The 18,722-nt window shown below is 40.6% G+C and overlaps 1 protein-coding gene across 5 annotated transcripts in view; it reads right to left on the minus strand.

Moving 5' to 3' along the window:
* The window catches only part of EP300 (E1A binding protein p300), a 174,819-nt gene that overhangs the window by 108,861 nt on the left and 47,236 nt on the right, over window positions 1–18,722 (minus strand). For all 5 annotated transcript variants that reach the window (XM_044984360.1, XM_044984354.1, XM_044984346.1 and 2 more), the window contains exons 4-6: window positions 12,138–12,399; window positions 10,080–10,193; window positions 7,836–8,072 (exon numbers count right to left, since the gene is read on the minus strand). In XM_044984360.1, coding sequence (XP_044840295.1) covers window positions 7,836–8,072; window positions 10,080–10,193; window positions 12,138–12,399 — 613 coding nt within the window. The remainder of the gene's footprint in view (window positions 1–7,835; window positions 8,073–10,079; window positions 10,194–12,137; window positions 12,400–18,722) is intronic.

Raw genomic sequence — 18,722 nt, forward strand, 5'->3', positions numbered from 1 at the left:
GTGAAGAGTAATTTGCCTTAAGATTACATTTTTCCACAATATTTTTTCCTAAATTGTTCCTTCACCCATTTAAATTTATGTAGCCTACCAGTTAGTTTTGATCCTTTGGGGAACATTAATTCCTAAAATTTCGGAGTTATCATATCTTATTTTGAAGCCGGATATCTGCCTAAATTCCGAAGTCAATTGTTCTACAATTTTTAATGACACTTCTAGATCCTGCAAATATAACAAGACAGTCAGGATATTTTGTGTTCTAATCCAGAAGAGGTTTTGATGCCTTCTACCAAAGGGCTGTTTCTCAGATTTATTGTGAATAGCTCTATTGACAGAGCAAACAGGATAGATTATGACGCAACCCTGTCTTGCACCTCTAGACAAACTAAAAGGAGGCAATTCATTACCATTAATCAAAGCAGATGCTTGAGGATCAGCACATGGGACCAACATGCCCACAGAAACCAAACCTTACCAAAATCTGTTTGAGGTTCTCCTACTCCAGCCAGTCAAAGGTTTTCACAACATTCAAAGAAAGTACCACCAGGAGGAATTGTTAGAAATAACGATCAAATTTAGAGTTCTTATATATATAAATGCCTGCCAGCAATAAACCAGACTAGTCAGGATGAACACATCTAGGCAAGATGACATTGTTTGCTACCATCCTAGCATAAATTTTAGCATCCACATTAAATTTAAGAAATAGGTATATATGATGCACAATTGGCAAGATCTTTTCCTTCTTTAGGAATGACCGCAATTTTTGCCTCTTTCCATGAATTTGGTGTCTTGCTCCCCTGCAATATACAGCAGAACTTCAGCATTATGAACACCAGAGTTACGTATTGACCACACCTCAGCTGGAACCAGAAGTACAAAATCAGGCAGTAGCGGGAGGGGGAGGATATCAAATCACAAATACAGTACAGAACTGTGTTAAACTACTAAAAAAATCAAGGGAAAGCAGCATTTTTCTTCTGCATAGGAAAATTTCAAAGCTACACAAAGTCAATGTTCAGTTGTAAACTTTTGAAAGAATAATCGTAATGTTTTGTTCAGAGTTACGAACAACCTCCATTCTTGAGGTGTTCATAACTCTTGAGGTTTTACTGTACCATCAATCAATTCAGTTACAACAGAAACCAACAGTTGGCTTTAGAGATCGAATACTTCACAGGAAACCCATCAATACCTGGAGCTTTATTGGATTTTGAATTCTTAATTACAACTTCAACCTCTTTTGCAGCAATTAGCTTACCAAGAGCGGCCATATCAGCCTCAAAACCAAGATAACGTCACACTCCTCAAATGTGTGTTTATAAGTTCAGGATTTGGAGGTTCAATGTAAAGTATGGAAAGTTTCAGAGATCTATTTGATGCCAGTTACTAAGTCTCCCTTTTTATTTCTAATCAGAGGGATGGACGATTTATCCTGTTTCTTTTTTACTTTATTGCCCTTTTCATAATAGTTTTATTTAAATATATCTAAGTGTTTGCTCAGCCTTATCTGTCTGTAACGAGTTAATCTTCCCTCTTTACCTTTATTATATTCTTCGACACTTTTAGATCCTATAGATTTATGTCAACCTTCTTTAACCAAACTCTCTTCAAGAGCTCTCATCTTGCTGAGGTAGGATCAGGGGCGGCTCTAGCAATTTCGTCGCTCCAAGCACGGCAGCATGCCGCGGGGCGCACTCTGGCGGTCGCCGGGCCCGCGGCTCTGGTGGACCTCCTGCAGACGTGCCTGCGGAGGGTCTGCCGGAGCCACGGGACCAGCGGACCCTCCTGCAGACGTGCCTGCGGCGGGTCCGCCGGAGCTGCGGGACCAGCGGACCCTCCGCGACCAGCAGACCCTCCGCAGGCGTGCCTGCAGAGGGTCCCTCCCGGCGACTGGCGGAGCGCCCCCCGCGGCATGCCGCCCTAAGCACGCGCTTGGCGTGCTGGGGCCTGGAGCCGGCCCTGGGTAGGATGCTTTATTTATAAGGATCCCTCTCAATACTACCTTTCTAGCACTCAAGAGGACATTTTCAATTATCCCTTTTTTATTGTCTATTTTTGAAAATTTTCTTCCAGCTCTTGAATTCTATGGGGGTAGGGGAAGGATCACACAATAAAGCTCTACTTAACAGCTAGGACTTTCATTTTTTTCATGATCTAGTATGTGCAGGTGCACAATCAGACCAAGTTATAAATCTCAGATTAGCTCTTTTGACTAAATTAGCGAAGTCCTAGAAACAAAAGTCGTATTAGTCCTGGAATAAAATCCATGAGTAACAGAATAATATCTAGTCAGATTTACCATAAATTTTTAAATTCTGAGCCCCAACTTTTTAATACAATCTTTTCTATTAAAACACAATTAACACCTGCTTCTGTTCTCTAATCCCTCTTTTCTTTCTCTCCTCCCTCTCTATAAATTCCCCCATATATGCCTGGATCCCATGGCCATATTAGGTCCCTGCTGGGGAGAAGGAGGGAGCTGTTTTATGTATATATGTTAACCTTATCTTTCAGCTCACTTATTCTACAGTGGAAAATTTTAAGATGACCCTTCAACTAAAATAAATTTTGGAATATTTGTGCTATCTGTAGAGTTAAATTTAATTCCATGTGGGCAAATCTGGGTCTTCTGCTATTTTGTTATTAACTTTGTTTAGATTATAAGTCACAACATTAAACTAACTATATTATATGCATTAAATATACTGTATCCACAGTTTCCATATACCTGTATCCCTTTGCAATAAATGACTATTATATCCATGTTACAATGACAATGTCTTAGTCTACATACTAATCTTATTCTTCTGGATCTGAACTGTTTCTTTGGCTCTCGTTTGTCCTGTTGTCTTAATGATACATCATCTTTCGGAGCTATTCTGGCTCTTTGATGTCATTGATTCCCAGTGATTTCTTGGTGACTTGTGGCACTAATGCTTTCGATCCCATTCAGATTGTCCGTAAGTATCTCTTCCCCCTTTTCTGGATCTGAGACAGACATACATCTGTCCTTCCATTTAAAAGAACAGTCTAAATGGAATCCCCACCTGTATCTTATACTGTTCTTTCTAAGAACTGTGGTTACATGGTATAGTTCTCTTTACTTTCTAAGGGTTGAGGTTACCATATCTGGGAAAATTTGTATGGGCTGGTTGAGAATCATCAGTGGTTCAGCTCCCGCCCTCACTGCTCTCAGTATTGTATCCTTGTCTTGATAGTAGTGTAGACAGAATCAAATCTCTTGGTCTGGAGCCTGCTAGAAGCCTGGGGAAAGGGATCTGTGAGCCCTTTCAATATGAATGTAATTCTTATTGCCCAGTTTTAGTATTTTCCATGACATACCATCCAATGTGTCCAGAATACCTTTAAATCCTTATGTTATTCTTGTGTTCTCTACTTTCCATGTCCTCTAGCTTTAATTCTATTTTCTCTTTTCAATTCTGATTCTTTCGAGATTAAAAGTGCGGTCCAATTGCTCATTTAATCATGCTTCCACATCTGATGTGGAATATTTTACCATTAATCTTATTTCATTTTTTGATATCTTTAATGAAAGCCTGGAACTCTTCCCTCCTCATCTTATTCATCTTTTGATTCCTAATAGCAGGTCCATCAGGTCACCCTTTGTGACTGGGGCTTCGCTACCCACCTCCACAGTCTGTTTGCTGGAAGTGGAGATACTCTTTCATGGACATGTCTTTGTTCTGGGGGGACAGATCTTTGTATTGGAGGATTCCTTTCCCTTCCCAGATATCTAGAACATCCTTCCTCCTTGCCTACTGTGCCTCTCCCCCAAGATGGTTGCCACCACGCTCCCCCTTTCCAAAATGGCCACTGCCACACTTCCTCCCCCAGCCACACTAGTACAATTTTTTTTTAAATAAGTTCTGCAGGCTGATAGCACTGGATTCTTTTGCTGGATTTTCTCCCTCAAAAGCTGCTCTCTGGGACTGGGATCTGGCCAACTCTCTTCACCCTTTTTCTCTTTCCAAAACTAGCTCCATGGATGCTTATTCATATTTAGGGCACAGAACTGTTGATTCAGACTGGCTTTGTTCTTTTTATCTTCTTAAATTGTTTTCTTTTACTCTGCCCTTCATTGCAGAGCTGGAGTTAGCAACCATCTTGTTTGCTATTTTAGCCACACTCCCTCCACTAATTTATACAGTGTGTTGTGTGTCAGTCCCAAGACTAAACTCTGCTATTCAGATAAACTACAATTCCATGGACAATTCATCTGGTGATAATGGCAGATCTAAGACAGGAGAGAGTTATAAAACACAAACCTCCATAACAAAGAAAGCCATGGTCCATCTACATTGGTATACTGTTTGACAAGAGCTAGTGCTGTCAGAGGAAGGGTTCAGTTAAACATTTCTGTAATAGTAAAATACTACAGCATGGAAAAAGGACATTTCTTTCTAATCTCAGACGGTGATCAGCCCTGAAGCCTGAAGGTTGTAATTTTTCTAACATTTAGTTGCAGATACCAGTTTTAATCACTTGTGTAATCCTATTTTGATCTGTCTCAATGTTCTTCACTAGAGAGTTCCAAATATGGGATTATGTGGGGAAAATCCAGGAAATGAGGAAGCCTGCAATAAAAGAGAATCAGTGATCCTGCTGATTTAAGGAAATTTCAAAGATTCCCAGCCCTGGCAGCTTTATTTTCCACTGTAAAGTTATTCCTGTGCTATGTCTTTGACCTACAGAAGTCTCTTCACACAATGAAAATTCCTTCTTGGTTTTACTGTTGTTGCCTTTAACTTCACCCTTTACCCAGAACAGAAAGGCATTTGGTTAACAGGAGTGCTCACTGGGCCTTCTTATTTACTGCCATCATTTCTCTCCAAGTAAAAAGCAAAATTTTAAATTTCTCAATTCCTCACCTGCCGTCGCTCATGCCAAGGCCTGAATTTGTTAGTAGAAATAGAATGGGTCTTTAGAAGGCTATTTCTCTGACAAAACTGAGCACAGCATTTGAGGGGAGGTCAAACCTATCTGACAAATCTACATGAACATCAGTATTTACCTCAATGAGTGGCTAAGTCAGTAAAAATTCCATGTTAACTTGCAAAGCTATTCAGATGGCATGTCGGGCTGCTCATAAGTTATGGTTGGGAGAAGAAAGAATACCAGAAACTGACAATCCCTAATTTGAGAGGCTAATAAGTATCTAAAGAAGGATGACATTCACAAAGGAATACATAAAGTTGGAGTCCCACGACCAATCAGGCTCCCATCATAGTGCTGGCTCTTTAAAAATGATGCTATTACTATGAATGGTGTATTCCTACAAATGTAGGTGTGCTTGAGAGGGACATGGGTGAACAAATTAATGACAACTGGTTTGAAGAGGATTCAATGGGCCAATTTCTCAATAAGAGCTTTGAAATTGTACCTCTTGACACCACCAAGGGAGGAGATTTTCAGAAGTTTACCATTTTACCCATCAAGCACAATCTAGATAAGGATTACTCCCCCATCTTGATCAGCTCCAACTGGCTAGTCTTCATAAACGCTATTCTTTACCGACTGTGGCAGAATAACTGGACAATAGCAAAAATCATTCACAAGTTTTCAAGATACTAGTGGAGGAGGGGAAGAGAGGAGTTTCATCTTCATGATGTACAAAGGTTTGAAAGTTTAAGGTTTTATGGTTGGTTGTTTTACTTCAAAATATTTTGGTTTGTTGGAAGATTTTTTTTCTCTTTTAGAATCGGAGAACTGAAGAAAGCTCTCATCTAAAGGGGTTGTGGTACTCAAAACTTCCACAAGGAGCTTTCCTTTCAAAAGTCCGATGGGAATCTGAGTCAAACAGGTATTATAAAATGATGAGTTTTATTGTCTGTCTAAAAATCTCTTCCTCTCAACTGTTCAGGTTTCAGTTTCTTCTAGGAGAACATGAGATTAGTCATTCAGGCTTGATTCTCCCAGCATAATAACCAAAACTGGAAAAAAGGGGAGACACTCTTGCAGGCTACCTTCAAAGTCAAGTAAAGTATCCATCAGCCATCTGCAAACTACAGCAGCATTTTGCATTTATAGAAACAAGCATGAGAAAAAAAAGGTTTGTTCTGATGAAGCTATATTGTATGCCAACAGCAAGGCCAAGCATGAGAATAAGAGCAGACCAAGGTTGAGGAAAATCAACACTAATTCAGGGCAGAACTGTGTCCTTTGGTGTTATCTACAGTCTTCATATTCAGAGATGACAATAGCACAGATTGGCTAAAATGAAGAGAATTTGAGGATAAAAGGAGACACACTCTGAGGTAGTGCAGTCTAATTTCTCTCCACTAACCTAATAATAATAATAATAATAATAATAATAATAATAATAATAATAATAATAATAAAGAACAACATGAATCTCAGCAGGCTCTCCAGAAACTTCAGAGAGCAACTGTCCTTGGAAACGGGATTTAGCTCTAGCACACACTTCTCCTATGACTAGAGAATAGGAAAATATTCTCCAGAAAATAGTCTAGAGACACGAGGAAAGCCATATCAATCGGAATAGGTTGGGAAGCCCTTGATGTTCACCAACTGAACTTTAAATGCACCACATAGGTTACTTCACAGAAAACAATAAAATTTGCTTATTCTGGGCTTTTCACCTGGGTAAAAACAACCAAAGAATGGCTATGCTAATCTCAAAGCATCCATTTAATTTGCATTAGATTTTTTTTTGGTTAAATGAGGTTATTCAAATGCACCATCTTTTTGCCAAGAGTAGTCACACTGGAGTGGCATGGAACAAATATTTTACTTTTGTGTATTTGCACTTAATGCAAGCATGAATGCACATGGACTGCTACAGGGCCACATGAGAATCTCATCATCTCAGTGTGTCGCATTTAAAAGGTTTTATTCTGAAGTGTTTTAAAGATACACAGCTATGTATTTTTTTTTTAAAGTCGTAAATGAAAGAGCACTCTGAGTTTGGGGCAACTGGAAGGAGGAGCCCCAGGTGTTGGGGGATGAGTGGCAGGAGGCCTAAGAGGGAGAAGAGTTGGGGAGCCATTACCTTTTTCCCTGGGCTTAGAGAGTTACTGTTAACTTTTGGGATGAGGGAACATTCCACCTCTTCTCTTCCCAGAGGGGAGTCTCAGGAGAGAAAGCTCATCTCCCTCTGGGGCTCCCTGCTCCCCCTCTCCTTTACTACTCTTCTGGGCTGGTCTCTTCCTATTACCCTTCCCATTATACTGGGACACGCCTTTCTGGTAGCAATCACATGCTTGTTATTTTGTCTTGTTTTATAATGAAAATAAGATCATAAGTTTTTTAAAATACTGAACTTAAAATTGCTGAAAATTAATTTTAAGCAGTAACCCCAACTTTTTTTTTCCCAGTTCAGTTTCAGTTCAGGGGGTAGGACAAAATTATGGTTCAGGTTTGGTTCTGGTTCAAGTAAAAATACTCGTTCAAACTGGTTCTCCAGTTCCAGTTTGACTCCTTGAGTAGTTCAGATACCAGGTAAGACCTCTAAGTACTCTTTGATGGTTCTAAAATAAGCAACATAGAGACAGAGAATGATTCTAAGCATCTAAACAATGAGTTGAGGACAGCAATTCCCTATTTAGCTCTTTCAAATTTTTAAGCAAACACTACAAAACAAATGACAATGCCGTAAAATGCTTCAATCCGCATCTGATCATGAAGTCATACCTGCATTCCAGTGTGGTGCAAGGTGTGAATATACACAAAGCAGTTCGGAAACAAAAATACTTATGAAAATGCTTCAAGATTTCCTTCATATGAAGCATGCATTAGACAAAGCACAGAAGATAGCTGTATACAGCTTATATTTTAATACTTGAGTGTCAACTTACTCATGGGGTTCATAGGGCGCAGACCCTGGGGTGACTGCCCTTGCTGCTGATTCTTCACTTGAGCCTGGGATTGCGTCTGCATCTGGTTGCCTTGATAGGTCAGTCCAAGGGCTGCATAGGCCCGCTCAATGGAGCTGGGGTCAATCTGACTGGTAGTGTTTATAGAGGGCGTAGTCTGTTGCCCTACCCCAACAGAGCCAGTATTTGCAAGTCCTGCGGCAGCTCCCCCCAGTAATGCTGGAAAAGACAGATACTATATTAACAAAAATGTCAGAAATGGAGACCAAAGAAAAAGGTAAAAGTGCACAAAATTTCAGTGGTAGGTATGACCAAAATATACCCTTACAAGAGCAGTTACATTAGCACCCTGGTCAAGAGTCCACAATGAGAAGTTTGAGAAATTTTATCCTACCACAACGTACTACTTTCACTATGAACTGGGAACAGTAAATGTACATTATTATTAAATGTATAGGACATGTCAGTTTGCTTTAAACATTTTAAAGCTCAAGCAGCACATAATCAGACGTTAAAGGCCCAAGGAGCAGAGTCCTTCAGATTGGTCATGGAGTTGTTTATTTCTCTCTCTTGATATATAGTTTCAGAATAGAGCAGTGGTTCCCAAACTGGGGTTCGTGAGAACCCCAGGGGATTCTCGGGAAAAAAATCCCGAATGGCAGACAGAGCTGTCCCTAGGGACCCTGGGTAGCATGGGGCCAGCAGCCTGGAGCCCCTGGACTTCCAAGAGCGAAGTAGATCAAAGCAAGCATATCTATCACACTGAGGAGATTTAAACTTCAAGACTCCTTATATGAAATGGAAAGGGAGGTGGATATTTTTTGCTGTTTTTAAAATTAAATAGGCAGCTAGTATTGTTTTCAAAATTATTATGAAGAACAAGTTTAAGCTTTGTTGTAACATGCATTGTTTGCCTGGACTGCTCAAGACCTGAATGCTTGTGTAGGAGGAACTCTGAGTTGGCTTCTTAAATACCTTCATGCTGTTTCACATCTGATACTCCTTGATGAAATATAGGAGTCTTGTCTTATAACAGGCTTATTTAAAGTGACACAAGCTATGAAAGTGAGATCTTGGAAGAGTTTTAATAATAAAAATATTGTAATGATTAATTATTATTTATCATAAATAATGTGTAATAAGCATGACAAAAACAAATGTTATATTTCTAAGATCACTGCTTTTTATAATTTATACTCAGGTAAAGGAGAAAACCCCTGGAAACATTCATTTTTAGGACGGGGTTTGCGAGACTTGACATTTTAGTGAAAGGGGTTCATGGGTTGTTAAAGTTTGGGAACCACTGGAATAGAGGTAAACAGCCTGGAGGACCAGTTGTGAGAAAAGCACAAAATAGCAAGGAGAATGGTTTGGGGTTTTCTTCCTGGAGGGAATACTGGGAAACAGAAGCATTGGGATATTTAGACAGGAACAAGGTAGTCAGGCAGCAAGAAAAATTTCGGGCAAGAAACACTAGGAGAAGGATGGGGGAGCATGCTAGGACATAATGCAGAAGCTGCCAGGATAAAAAGAAAAGAGTTTATGTAGGATATTCTTCACATGACAAACGTGTCATCTTAGAATGGGAAGAAGAGAGGCTGGTCAGGTAAGAGGCAGGAATTACTTTCATTCAACCTTAGCTGAAAGTCAGAAGAGTACGTGGTAAACCCTACAAATCTTTTGCTCTAACTACACATATAGTGTGCTGTTATCAGGGCATTTATAAACCAAAAATTTTAAGAATTCCAAAATTGGACTTTGAATTCAAGTAGTATATAACCTGCCATAAATATAACTAATATCATTTAATAACTTTCATATTGATCTGAGCAGGCAAAAGTTCTTAGAACACACCACTTTTTAATCTTTAGTGTGCAAACCCCAGTTTCACACTTTTGACAAGGATGGAAGTGGACATGCCCAACACTTCTTCTCTCAGAACTACCAGCCCTTAGGCTCAGCATCATGCTGGCCTCCTCTCTCCAGCTAAAAAGAGCTAAATTAAGCGATCTAAGGGGTCTTTCAACATTATATTGGGTACTAACTAGAGAAAGGGGGAATATCCTTCCAAAGCAACATGAAAATCCTTATCCTCACGTTAGATCCTGGACGATACTGCAGCTCTGCTCTGATCCATACTCTTAGGGGCTTACAGTAACACAGATCTAATGCTAAACATGACATTTTATGGTTAATCTAGTATGCAAAAGACCACATGAGGCTTACATTGTTGGTTTCTTTTGTCCCCAGCATTTTTGAGAGGCAAACACACAGGACAGTCATGTCTTGTACAATTCTTCCAGTGCGAGATGATTTGTCGTGAAGATGCGCAGTGTGCCACTAGGAAAGGGAAGAGGAACAAAAACATTTTTAAAAGATAATTTTACATTTTTAGTTCTCCACATGCTTCTCTCTCACGTGCGCGCGCACACACAACCATCAAGCCATGGCTCTATGAAGTATAATAGCACAAAATCTCTTAATTAGAGATGGCAGAGATTTATTAAGACATCTGGTCTAACCTCTTATCAGGGCAGGATTTAGAGTATTTTCTTAGCAGAAGATAATAATCAAGAGGTCTTACAGTTCAGTTTTGTTGTTAAACAAAAGTTAAGGTCTTTTCCATTAGGTTTATATATGCCACCCTGCTCTCCTTACTCATTTTTCCTTTAAATTTGAATTTAGTACAGGTGAGAATTTCCAGAATAGCAATCGGAAATCTAAGCAAACTTACACCCACACACACACCAAGTGCTCTTAGCCAAACTGCCCCATGCTTCATCTGAAGGAACCAGTTTTTGGGGCAGAGGGAATTTTTCATGTTTGCTCGCTGTCCTTGTCTGCATCCCCAAATGAGGTATAGGTGTCAGAAGAGTGTACACTTGCCCACTAGCCACTACAAACTGTTTGATCCTGTCTCTTTTCCATCAACTAACTGTACAAAAGCCAATGAATAGCCAGAAATTTGCAACAACTGTCACTGTTTCAACTTTCTCCCAGGTCAGTACAGACTAGAGACAAGAGGCTTCAGTGTCATTAAACCAATCCCAAATCATCCATTTTCCTAGGTGTTAATTCATACTTTCAGTGAGAAAAAAATTCAAGAGAGTGTTTATCTAAGACTTACTGCAGAACTTAAGCTGAACTGTGTAGAACTGTAAATAAGTTAAAACAAGACTACAAGGTATCCACAAAACATGGGTTCCATTTTGACTCATTAACTACAACATGAAGGACAACAGCTCCACTGCCAAAACGGGTATATAAAAAAGTGTATTCCTTGATGGCTTATGTTTATATAGCCCGCTTTCTTCCTGAGACATCCCTAAGTGCTTTACAGATTGCATACACAGTGATCACTCTGCCACCACTGAAATACAGATGTCTCTAAGTTGACTAAGGCAGTTCACCAGCAAATAGAAATCCTACAAACAGTCACAAGAGACAAGTAAAGAACACTGAATCTAGCTAAAACTGCGGGAAGAATTTTAGGTCAGACAATAGTTATCCATACTGGAAGCTGGGCAGAACATGGAGACAAATATCTTTACTCTCTAGGAAACAACCATTGGAGGTCTTTTATTAAAAGAAGTGGTCAGAACCTCAATTTTTATTAGTCATCCTAAATACAGTACACTTCCAGCACCAGTATCCAAACATGCATATGAGGCACTGGATGCTTAATGATTCAATATATAGCACTCTCCCCTCTGAACCCCCAACACCAGCTACTGCTGCACTGGGATTTCCCTCGGCAGTTTCCAAACCAAGTACTGTCAAAGTTGACCCTCTACTATGTGAGATCAGACAATATCATGGCCAGAGGTCAAATGGCCGCAGGCCATTGTTAATAGATACTGCAGTTACAGTAAAACCTGACTTAGAGACCAACTCTGAAGAGAGACCACCTGTCACAAGTGGCTACTTGCAGAGGCCATGGAACACCACTGCTCTCTGGTGTGCAAACCTTTGAAAAGAGACCTCTTAAAAGCAACTACCTTTGCTAATTCTCATGAGCAATCACTCTTGGTAGGTTTTACTGTATTTCAGAATGGGGGTAAAACTTGAGTGGCTATGCCTTCTGCATCACAAAAGGTGCTTAACCCTTTCTTTTCTTAGCATGCAGATGTGATCATGGAGGCATCCTGTTGTCAAAATCCTTTTATAATCTAAATTCCCCAGTATCTATAAGTGAGAAAAATTCTGCATCATCTCCTTCATGGAGTCCTGTCCAATCCTATATTTATTCTTGTAAGCACACTCACATGCTCACTCTCTACTTACCCTGGCAGGATTTGCCAGCCTGGCAGTGTGTCATGTGGTTGAGGACATTCTTCATCGTACGGCAATGAGGAAGGTTGCATTGTCGCACCTCGCCATTTGCCTGTTCCCGCCGCTGGCACTTGTGAGCATGTAAGAGGAGAACGAGCTGCTGTTGAATGAGTTTGCGTTTTTCTGGGTCTGCTGTAGGTGCACCTGACCCCATTCCCTGGGGAGCAGCTGGCACCATCCCAGCTTGCTGAACTTGAGGAGCCTGCTGCTGGCCCTTGAGGGAAGTGATGAAGACAAACAAATTAAAATCAAGACCCTTTTAAAAAAGGGTCAGTTCTCTGATTAGCTAGATTATACACAAAATCACATCTGCTAAAACAGATCATGAATACAATTTTGCACCTACCTTTAACCATTGATTACCAGAATTAAATATTTATTAACACTGTGGCAAGCTGGTATTGAAACTTGTTGCTAACAGTACTTTCAGCCACTTTCCTCCTCCCTCACGCCCCCCCTTTCCTTTTTTTCTACCTTCTCTATATGAAGAGATTAAGGCCACTTCAATTCACACACACTTTCAGATTGACTTGTGAGGCCACACTATTTAAGGTCTCATTAAATATGACTAGATCTAAACTTCATTTTTAAAACATTAGAAAGAGCTGTGGGTGCACCTGTTTAAATGCACGATAAATCTAACGGAGAGAACTCCTGTAGCACTTGTACCATTATTTAAAGAGGTACTAACAAAAAAGTCCGCCACCTTTGAAAGCAACAGAGTCGAACTGGAGAGAAGATGGTTGGGAAGTTGCCTGGTCACAAAGATTTCATGCAGGCATACAGAACAGAAAGCTTTTATCTGTTCTCTACCGGAGATGCCACACAACTTCCAGGTAATGCACAGTATAATTAGCCTAGATTGTGTTGTTCCATTTAGTATTTCCTTCAAATGACCTGTGATGAGTTCGTTGTGGGGCTCGAGGCTGTTCTTGGTGCCTTTTCAATGTGAAAACCTGAGGCTTCTGATGGACTGTATTTCTAATTTGACGTAATCTCTGACGAGGACTGAAGATTTTCTGGGATCTTCTGAGATTCACTATCTGTCTGATCTTGTCCCCATGCTTTCTTTAGTTGCTTTGAATAGCTTTATCAACATCCTCCTTCCGCAAAAGGAGGAGAGCGAGGTTAAGGGCACCATTAAGTCTTAATGCTCACGTGCTGCCATTTACTGGCTTGTTTGTAACCTTTCCGTTTTAAGCAGGAGAATTGGAAGGTGGTGTTTGATTGGTTCTAGGTGCACCTGGATGCATAAGTCATCTTAAGCAGGTTTGAGTCTGAACTGAAGCTTTCTGAAGATGAGGTTGTTCATGACCCTGACTAGCACAACTTCTTGATGTTTTGACATTTGGGTTACCTGGCTATAGTGGTCATGCGGGACCTTTCCAAGGATTCTGTGAGTACAAGAGATTGCTTCAGAAACTATGTCTACAATGGTGCGTATGGAACTACTCTCTGGATGTATGAGTAAAGGACTGGAATTACTTTGTGATGAACAATCGTTCTTCAGAATAGCCTGCAATACAGTGTTCAGGACTTTATCCTATTTCATCCATACTCAACATATACATAAGGCTTCTTATTGAGAAAACCTCTAAACGTGAGGTGGAGTATCATGAGTATGCCAAACAAATCACATGTATTTCGACTCTTGGATCCTGTTTGATCAATATCTGCTTTGGAGATGTGCTTGGTCAATACTTATGTCCAAAGCAATTAATGTTATCTCCTCCTCAACCTCTGAAGACTGAAAGTTTGATACTAGATAATGGTAGTCAGTACAAGGATATCCTCTTCTTTGGTGCCTCCCGTTCTCCTCTCCATCTTTGAGGAGATATGTTAAATAGAATGATGCTAGAACTCTGGCATTATACTGGACATTCTTTCCAGGGAAAACTATCAGATATAGTACAAAAAAGTGTTTTTCCACTAAATTTGTACCAGCCACACTTTGACTTATCCTGTAACAACTTTTGCAACATCAATGTATTCCCAAGTCAAAAAGTTTAGCGACTATAATTTTCTCCTAGTAGGACTTTTAGCAGGGCTCTTCACTTACAGAATGCAGCAACACTGTTGCTTAAGGAATAAGACCTGCCTGCCTGTTAGTGACAAGCTGATTAAGATAGTCCTGTTGGTTTTTAGAGTTCTGAAAGACTGTAGGACCTCATATTATTTATATTACTGTAGTTCCAGGCAGCCCTAATCATGGACCAGGACACCATAAGGACCCTTTTCTTGTTGCTTATTTTGACAGGTAATCAATCACCACACTTTTGTTGTTCTGGTACACTACTCAAGGGTGGCCAACCTTTGGCTCCAGAGCCACATGCAGCTTTTCAAAAGATAATATGCGGCTCCTTGTATAGGCACTGACTCCGGGGCTGGAGCTACAGGAGCCAACTTTCCAATGTGCCAGGGGGTGTTCACTGCTCAACCCCTGGCTCTGCCACAGGCCCTACCCCCAGACCACCCCTTCCTGCCCCCCACCCCGAGCTCGTAGTGCCTTTACTCTCCCTTCCCCCCCCCCCCCCCCCATGCCACAAACAGCTGATCGGGAGGCGCGGGGAGGGAGGGGGAGGTGCTGATTGGCGGGGATGCCAGTGGGTGGGAGGCACTGGGAGTGGGGTGGGGGAGCTGATGGGGGGCTGCTGACGTATTACTGTGGCTCTTTGGCAATGTACATTGGTAAATTTTGGCTCCTTCTCAGACTCAGGTTGGCCACCCATCCGTTGTATCACTAAGACATCCACTCCATTCACCCTTCCCATTTTTCAAAAGAATCAGCAGACGCTCCTTCCAGAACTTTTTTCAGTAATTTCAGTGCCTGTATAGGATTCTCCCGTTCCTGTTTTTTAAATGGCAAATTTTTTATTGCATTGGATTTAAATTGTTGTGTAGCACCCCTAGGGCCTCTGCATGAGCACTATATAAATAAGATCAGTGAAAACTGAATTCAGAGTGCTTTAATATCCCCAATTTAATTATAGACAGCTATTCGAAGTGGCTTTTGGATCACAAACATCTGCTAAAATGAAAGCCTAGCTTCTGATGCTTAAGAGGAAGGAGAAATCTCTCTTCTTTTTAAGGATGAACCTATTAGAAACAAGTAATGTTCATAATACAGTTGAACCCGGTTATGTTGCCGGCCTAGGGGTTTGCCAAAAAGCGTCGAGATAACCGATGATCGAGATAAACGAAAACCAATATGGCGGCAATATATTAACATGTGCTTGAAATTTCTTTATGTACATGATGTGCGTTAATAAATGAGAATGTACATGCACGTGTTTTTGGAGGTTTTTTTACACAACAGCGTTGCCGCGATTTGTTTGATGAAGCGATCGGCATGCTATAAAAATGTACATACATGTTTGCTAACAACAAAAGGCATATGTGCACCAACAGCAGAGATTTACCAGTATACAATACAAACCACCGTCGATTCTCGATACAAACCTTTATTATATTCTCCAACATTGCAAACACAAAGATCGCTCACAAAATCACAAAAAACGTGCGGGGTGTAGTTCGTTTTTACAAAAAGCTAACCAGTGTCAAAATTAAATTCGCGAGTCATGTCACTGACACAGCTCTGAAAAGTATCGTACACGTGGTTACTATGGTTTCTTTACAAAGTCTAAAATGCTTTGTTGCTTTTTGCCTTTAACAGTCTGCTTGAAAACAAATGCTTCAATATTATTTATGCTGTCTAAAACAGTTTCATCTCCTACAAAAGAACCATACCGTCGAATTTTCTGTAGCATTTCTACCACCTCACCAGCTGAGGGAATTGGTTCCAAATCTTCGTCCGCATCTTCTTCATCTTCTTTGTCATTGCCACATGCAGATGTGCTTGCCTGTGCTGACTGCACACTTGATACAATGTCTTCATCGGTGATCACGCCATCAGTAACGACGTCTGTGTCGATTTCTATGTAATCTCGGAATTCCTCGACAGTGATGGCTAACTCCTGTGCCTCCTCTTCCAAGATAGCATCTGTAAGGCTTGATTTTCCCGCCACTTCCGCGAGTTCTTCTGTGGCTGCACGGCACTGTGCCTGAAACTCATCATCGGAAATATCCTGAATGACGCAGTGCATCCAGCAGTTTGAGATTGTTTCCTTCTTCACGTCATTCCAGGCTGATCTCAGGAAGTTCATTGCATCTAGAAGGGAAGGGGTGTACTGTGCCTTCTTTTCATCATGGAGCAGGTATTGGCGCATCAACATTTTCCTGTAGTACACCTTAAGCACTTGGATTATCCCCTGGTCCATTGGTTGGAGCTTACTGGTTGTGTTAGGTGGGAGGTAAAAGATCTTAATGGCCTTGAGACCAGGAACATCCGGATGAGCTCTACAGTTGTCCATGATCAGTGCCACCTTCCTTTTCTCTGCTTGGAACTTCCTGTCCCACTTTTTCACCCATGCACTGAATAGATCTCCTGTGATCCAGGCGCTTGGCTGGCCATCGTAATCACATTGGAGAACTTTGGTCTGCTTAAAGCATCTGGGATTCTTGGACTTTCCTATAACGTAGAGCGGGAGTTTGCTTTATCACGTCGGCCTTCTTTTTCCATCCTGAAATGGTGTTTGCTGGAATGCCATGCTGACGACTAAGGTCTGCCGGTTTTGTTCCTTTTTCTAGCTGCAGTATGATTTCATACTTTTTCTCTATTGACTGATTGTCCAGTTTTCTCTTAACACCTCCAGACATTTTTAGAAGGGAAAAAATAAACAGACTAGCTACAGCATGTTATCCTTCAGACAAGATCAACAAGAGTGAGTGAACTGGCATGGGAGTGAACGACCATACGGACCGTGATCACGTGCTACGTGAACTCAGCACATGCGCAGTGAACCAAGTACGATCATTTTTATTTACTGTATATACTAATATATAAGACGCACCCTGGGTGAGGGGTACGTAAAACTTTGTATAAGACGCGTCTTATATACGCGAAAATACGGTAGTGAGATGGTGAAGTGGCATCGATAACTAACATTTTCAAAAGCCGGCGATTGGTCATGGGGATCGAGATAACGGACGTTAAGTGGCAAATTTGGCCCTCTTTTGTGCTCGAGATATTAGGGTACGGCGATATAAAAGAACCGACATAACCGATGAGAAAATGCTAAGACAAAGAGAGAATTTGGCGGTTCCACTTCTAAAACGTCGACTTAATACGATTGGCAAGTTAACCGAGGTCGAGATAAATGGGTTCGACTGTAGTAAGAAAAAGGTGTTTATTAGTGCTGTCAATTAACTGCAGTTAACTCATGTGATTAACTCAAAAAATTAATCGTGATTTAAAAAATTGTGATTAATCGCACTGATAAACAATAGAATACCAATTGAAATGTATTAAATATTTTGGATGTTTTAGATTTTCAAATATTATTTCAATTACAACACAGAATACAAAGTGTACAGTGCTCACTTTATATTTCTGATTACATTTGCACTGTAAAAAACAAGCAATAGTATTTTTCAATTCACCTCATACAAGTACCGTAGCGCAATCTCTATCGTGAAAGCGTAACTTACAAATGTAGATTTGTATTTATTTATTTGTTAACATAACTACACTCAAACAAAACAATGTAAAACTTTGGAGCCTACAAGTCCACTCAGTCCTACTTCTTGTTCAGCCAATCACTAAGACAAACAAGTTTGTTTACATTTACGTGAGATACTGCTGCCTGCTTCTTATTTACAATGTAACCTGAAAGTGAGAACAGGTGTTCGCATGGCACTTTCGTAGCCTGTGCTGCGAGGTATTTACGTGCCAGATACGCTAAACATTCGTATGCCCCTTCATGCTTCAGCCACCATTCCAGATGACACTTCCATGCGGATGATGCTCATTAAAAACACAATGCATTAATTAAATTTGTGACTGAACTCCTTGTCTCTGTTTTACCTGCATTCTGCCATATATTTCATGTTATATCAGGCCTGGATGATGACCTAGCACATGTTCATTTTAAGAATACTTTGCGTTTTTGTCAAATCTGCTGTCAAAGAAGGTACCAACGTGAGATTTCTAAAAATAGCTACAGCACTCGACCCAAGGTTTAAGAATCTGAAGTGCTGTCTAAAATCTGAGGGGGACAAGATGTGGAGCATGATTTCAGATGTCTTAAAAGAGCAAGACTGATGGGGAAACTACAGAACCCGAACCACCAAAAAAGAAAATCAACCTTCTGCTCGTAGCATCTGACTCAGATGATGAAAATGAACATGCATCGGTCCACTATGCTTTGGATTGTTATTGAGCAGAACCCCTCATCAACATGGACGCACGTCCTCTGGAATGGTGGTTGAAACATGAAGGGACATACGAATCTTTAGCACATCTGGCATGTAAATATCTTGCAACACCAGCTACAACAGTGCCATATGAATGCCTGTATTTACTTTCAGGTGACATTATAAACAAGAAGCTCGCAGCATTACCTCCTGCAAATTGTAACCAAATTGTTTGTCTGAGAGATTGGTTGAAGTAGGAAAGAGTGGACTAGTAGGGATTAAGTT

The sequence above is a fragment of the Mauremys mutica genome, chromosome 1 (assembly GCF_020497125.1).
Source record: "Mauremys mutica isolate MM-2020 ecotype Southern chromosome 1, ASM2049712v1, whole genome shotgun sequence".
Taxonomy (NCBI): Eukaryota; Metazoa; Chordata; order Testudines; family Geoemydidae; genus Mauremys; species Mauremys mutica.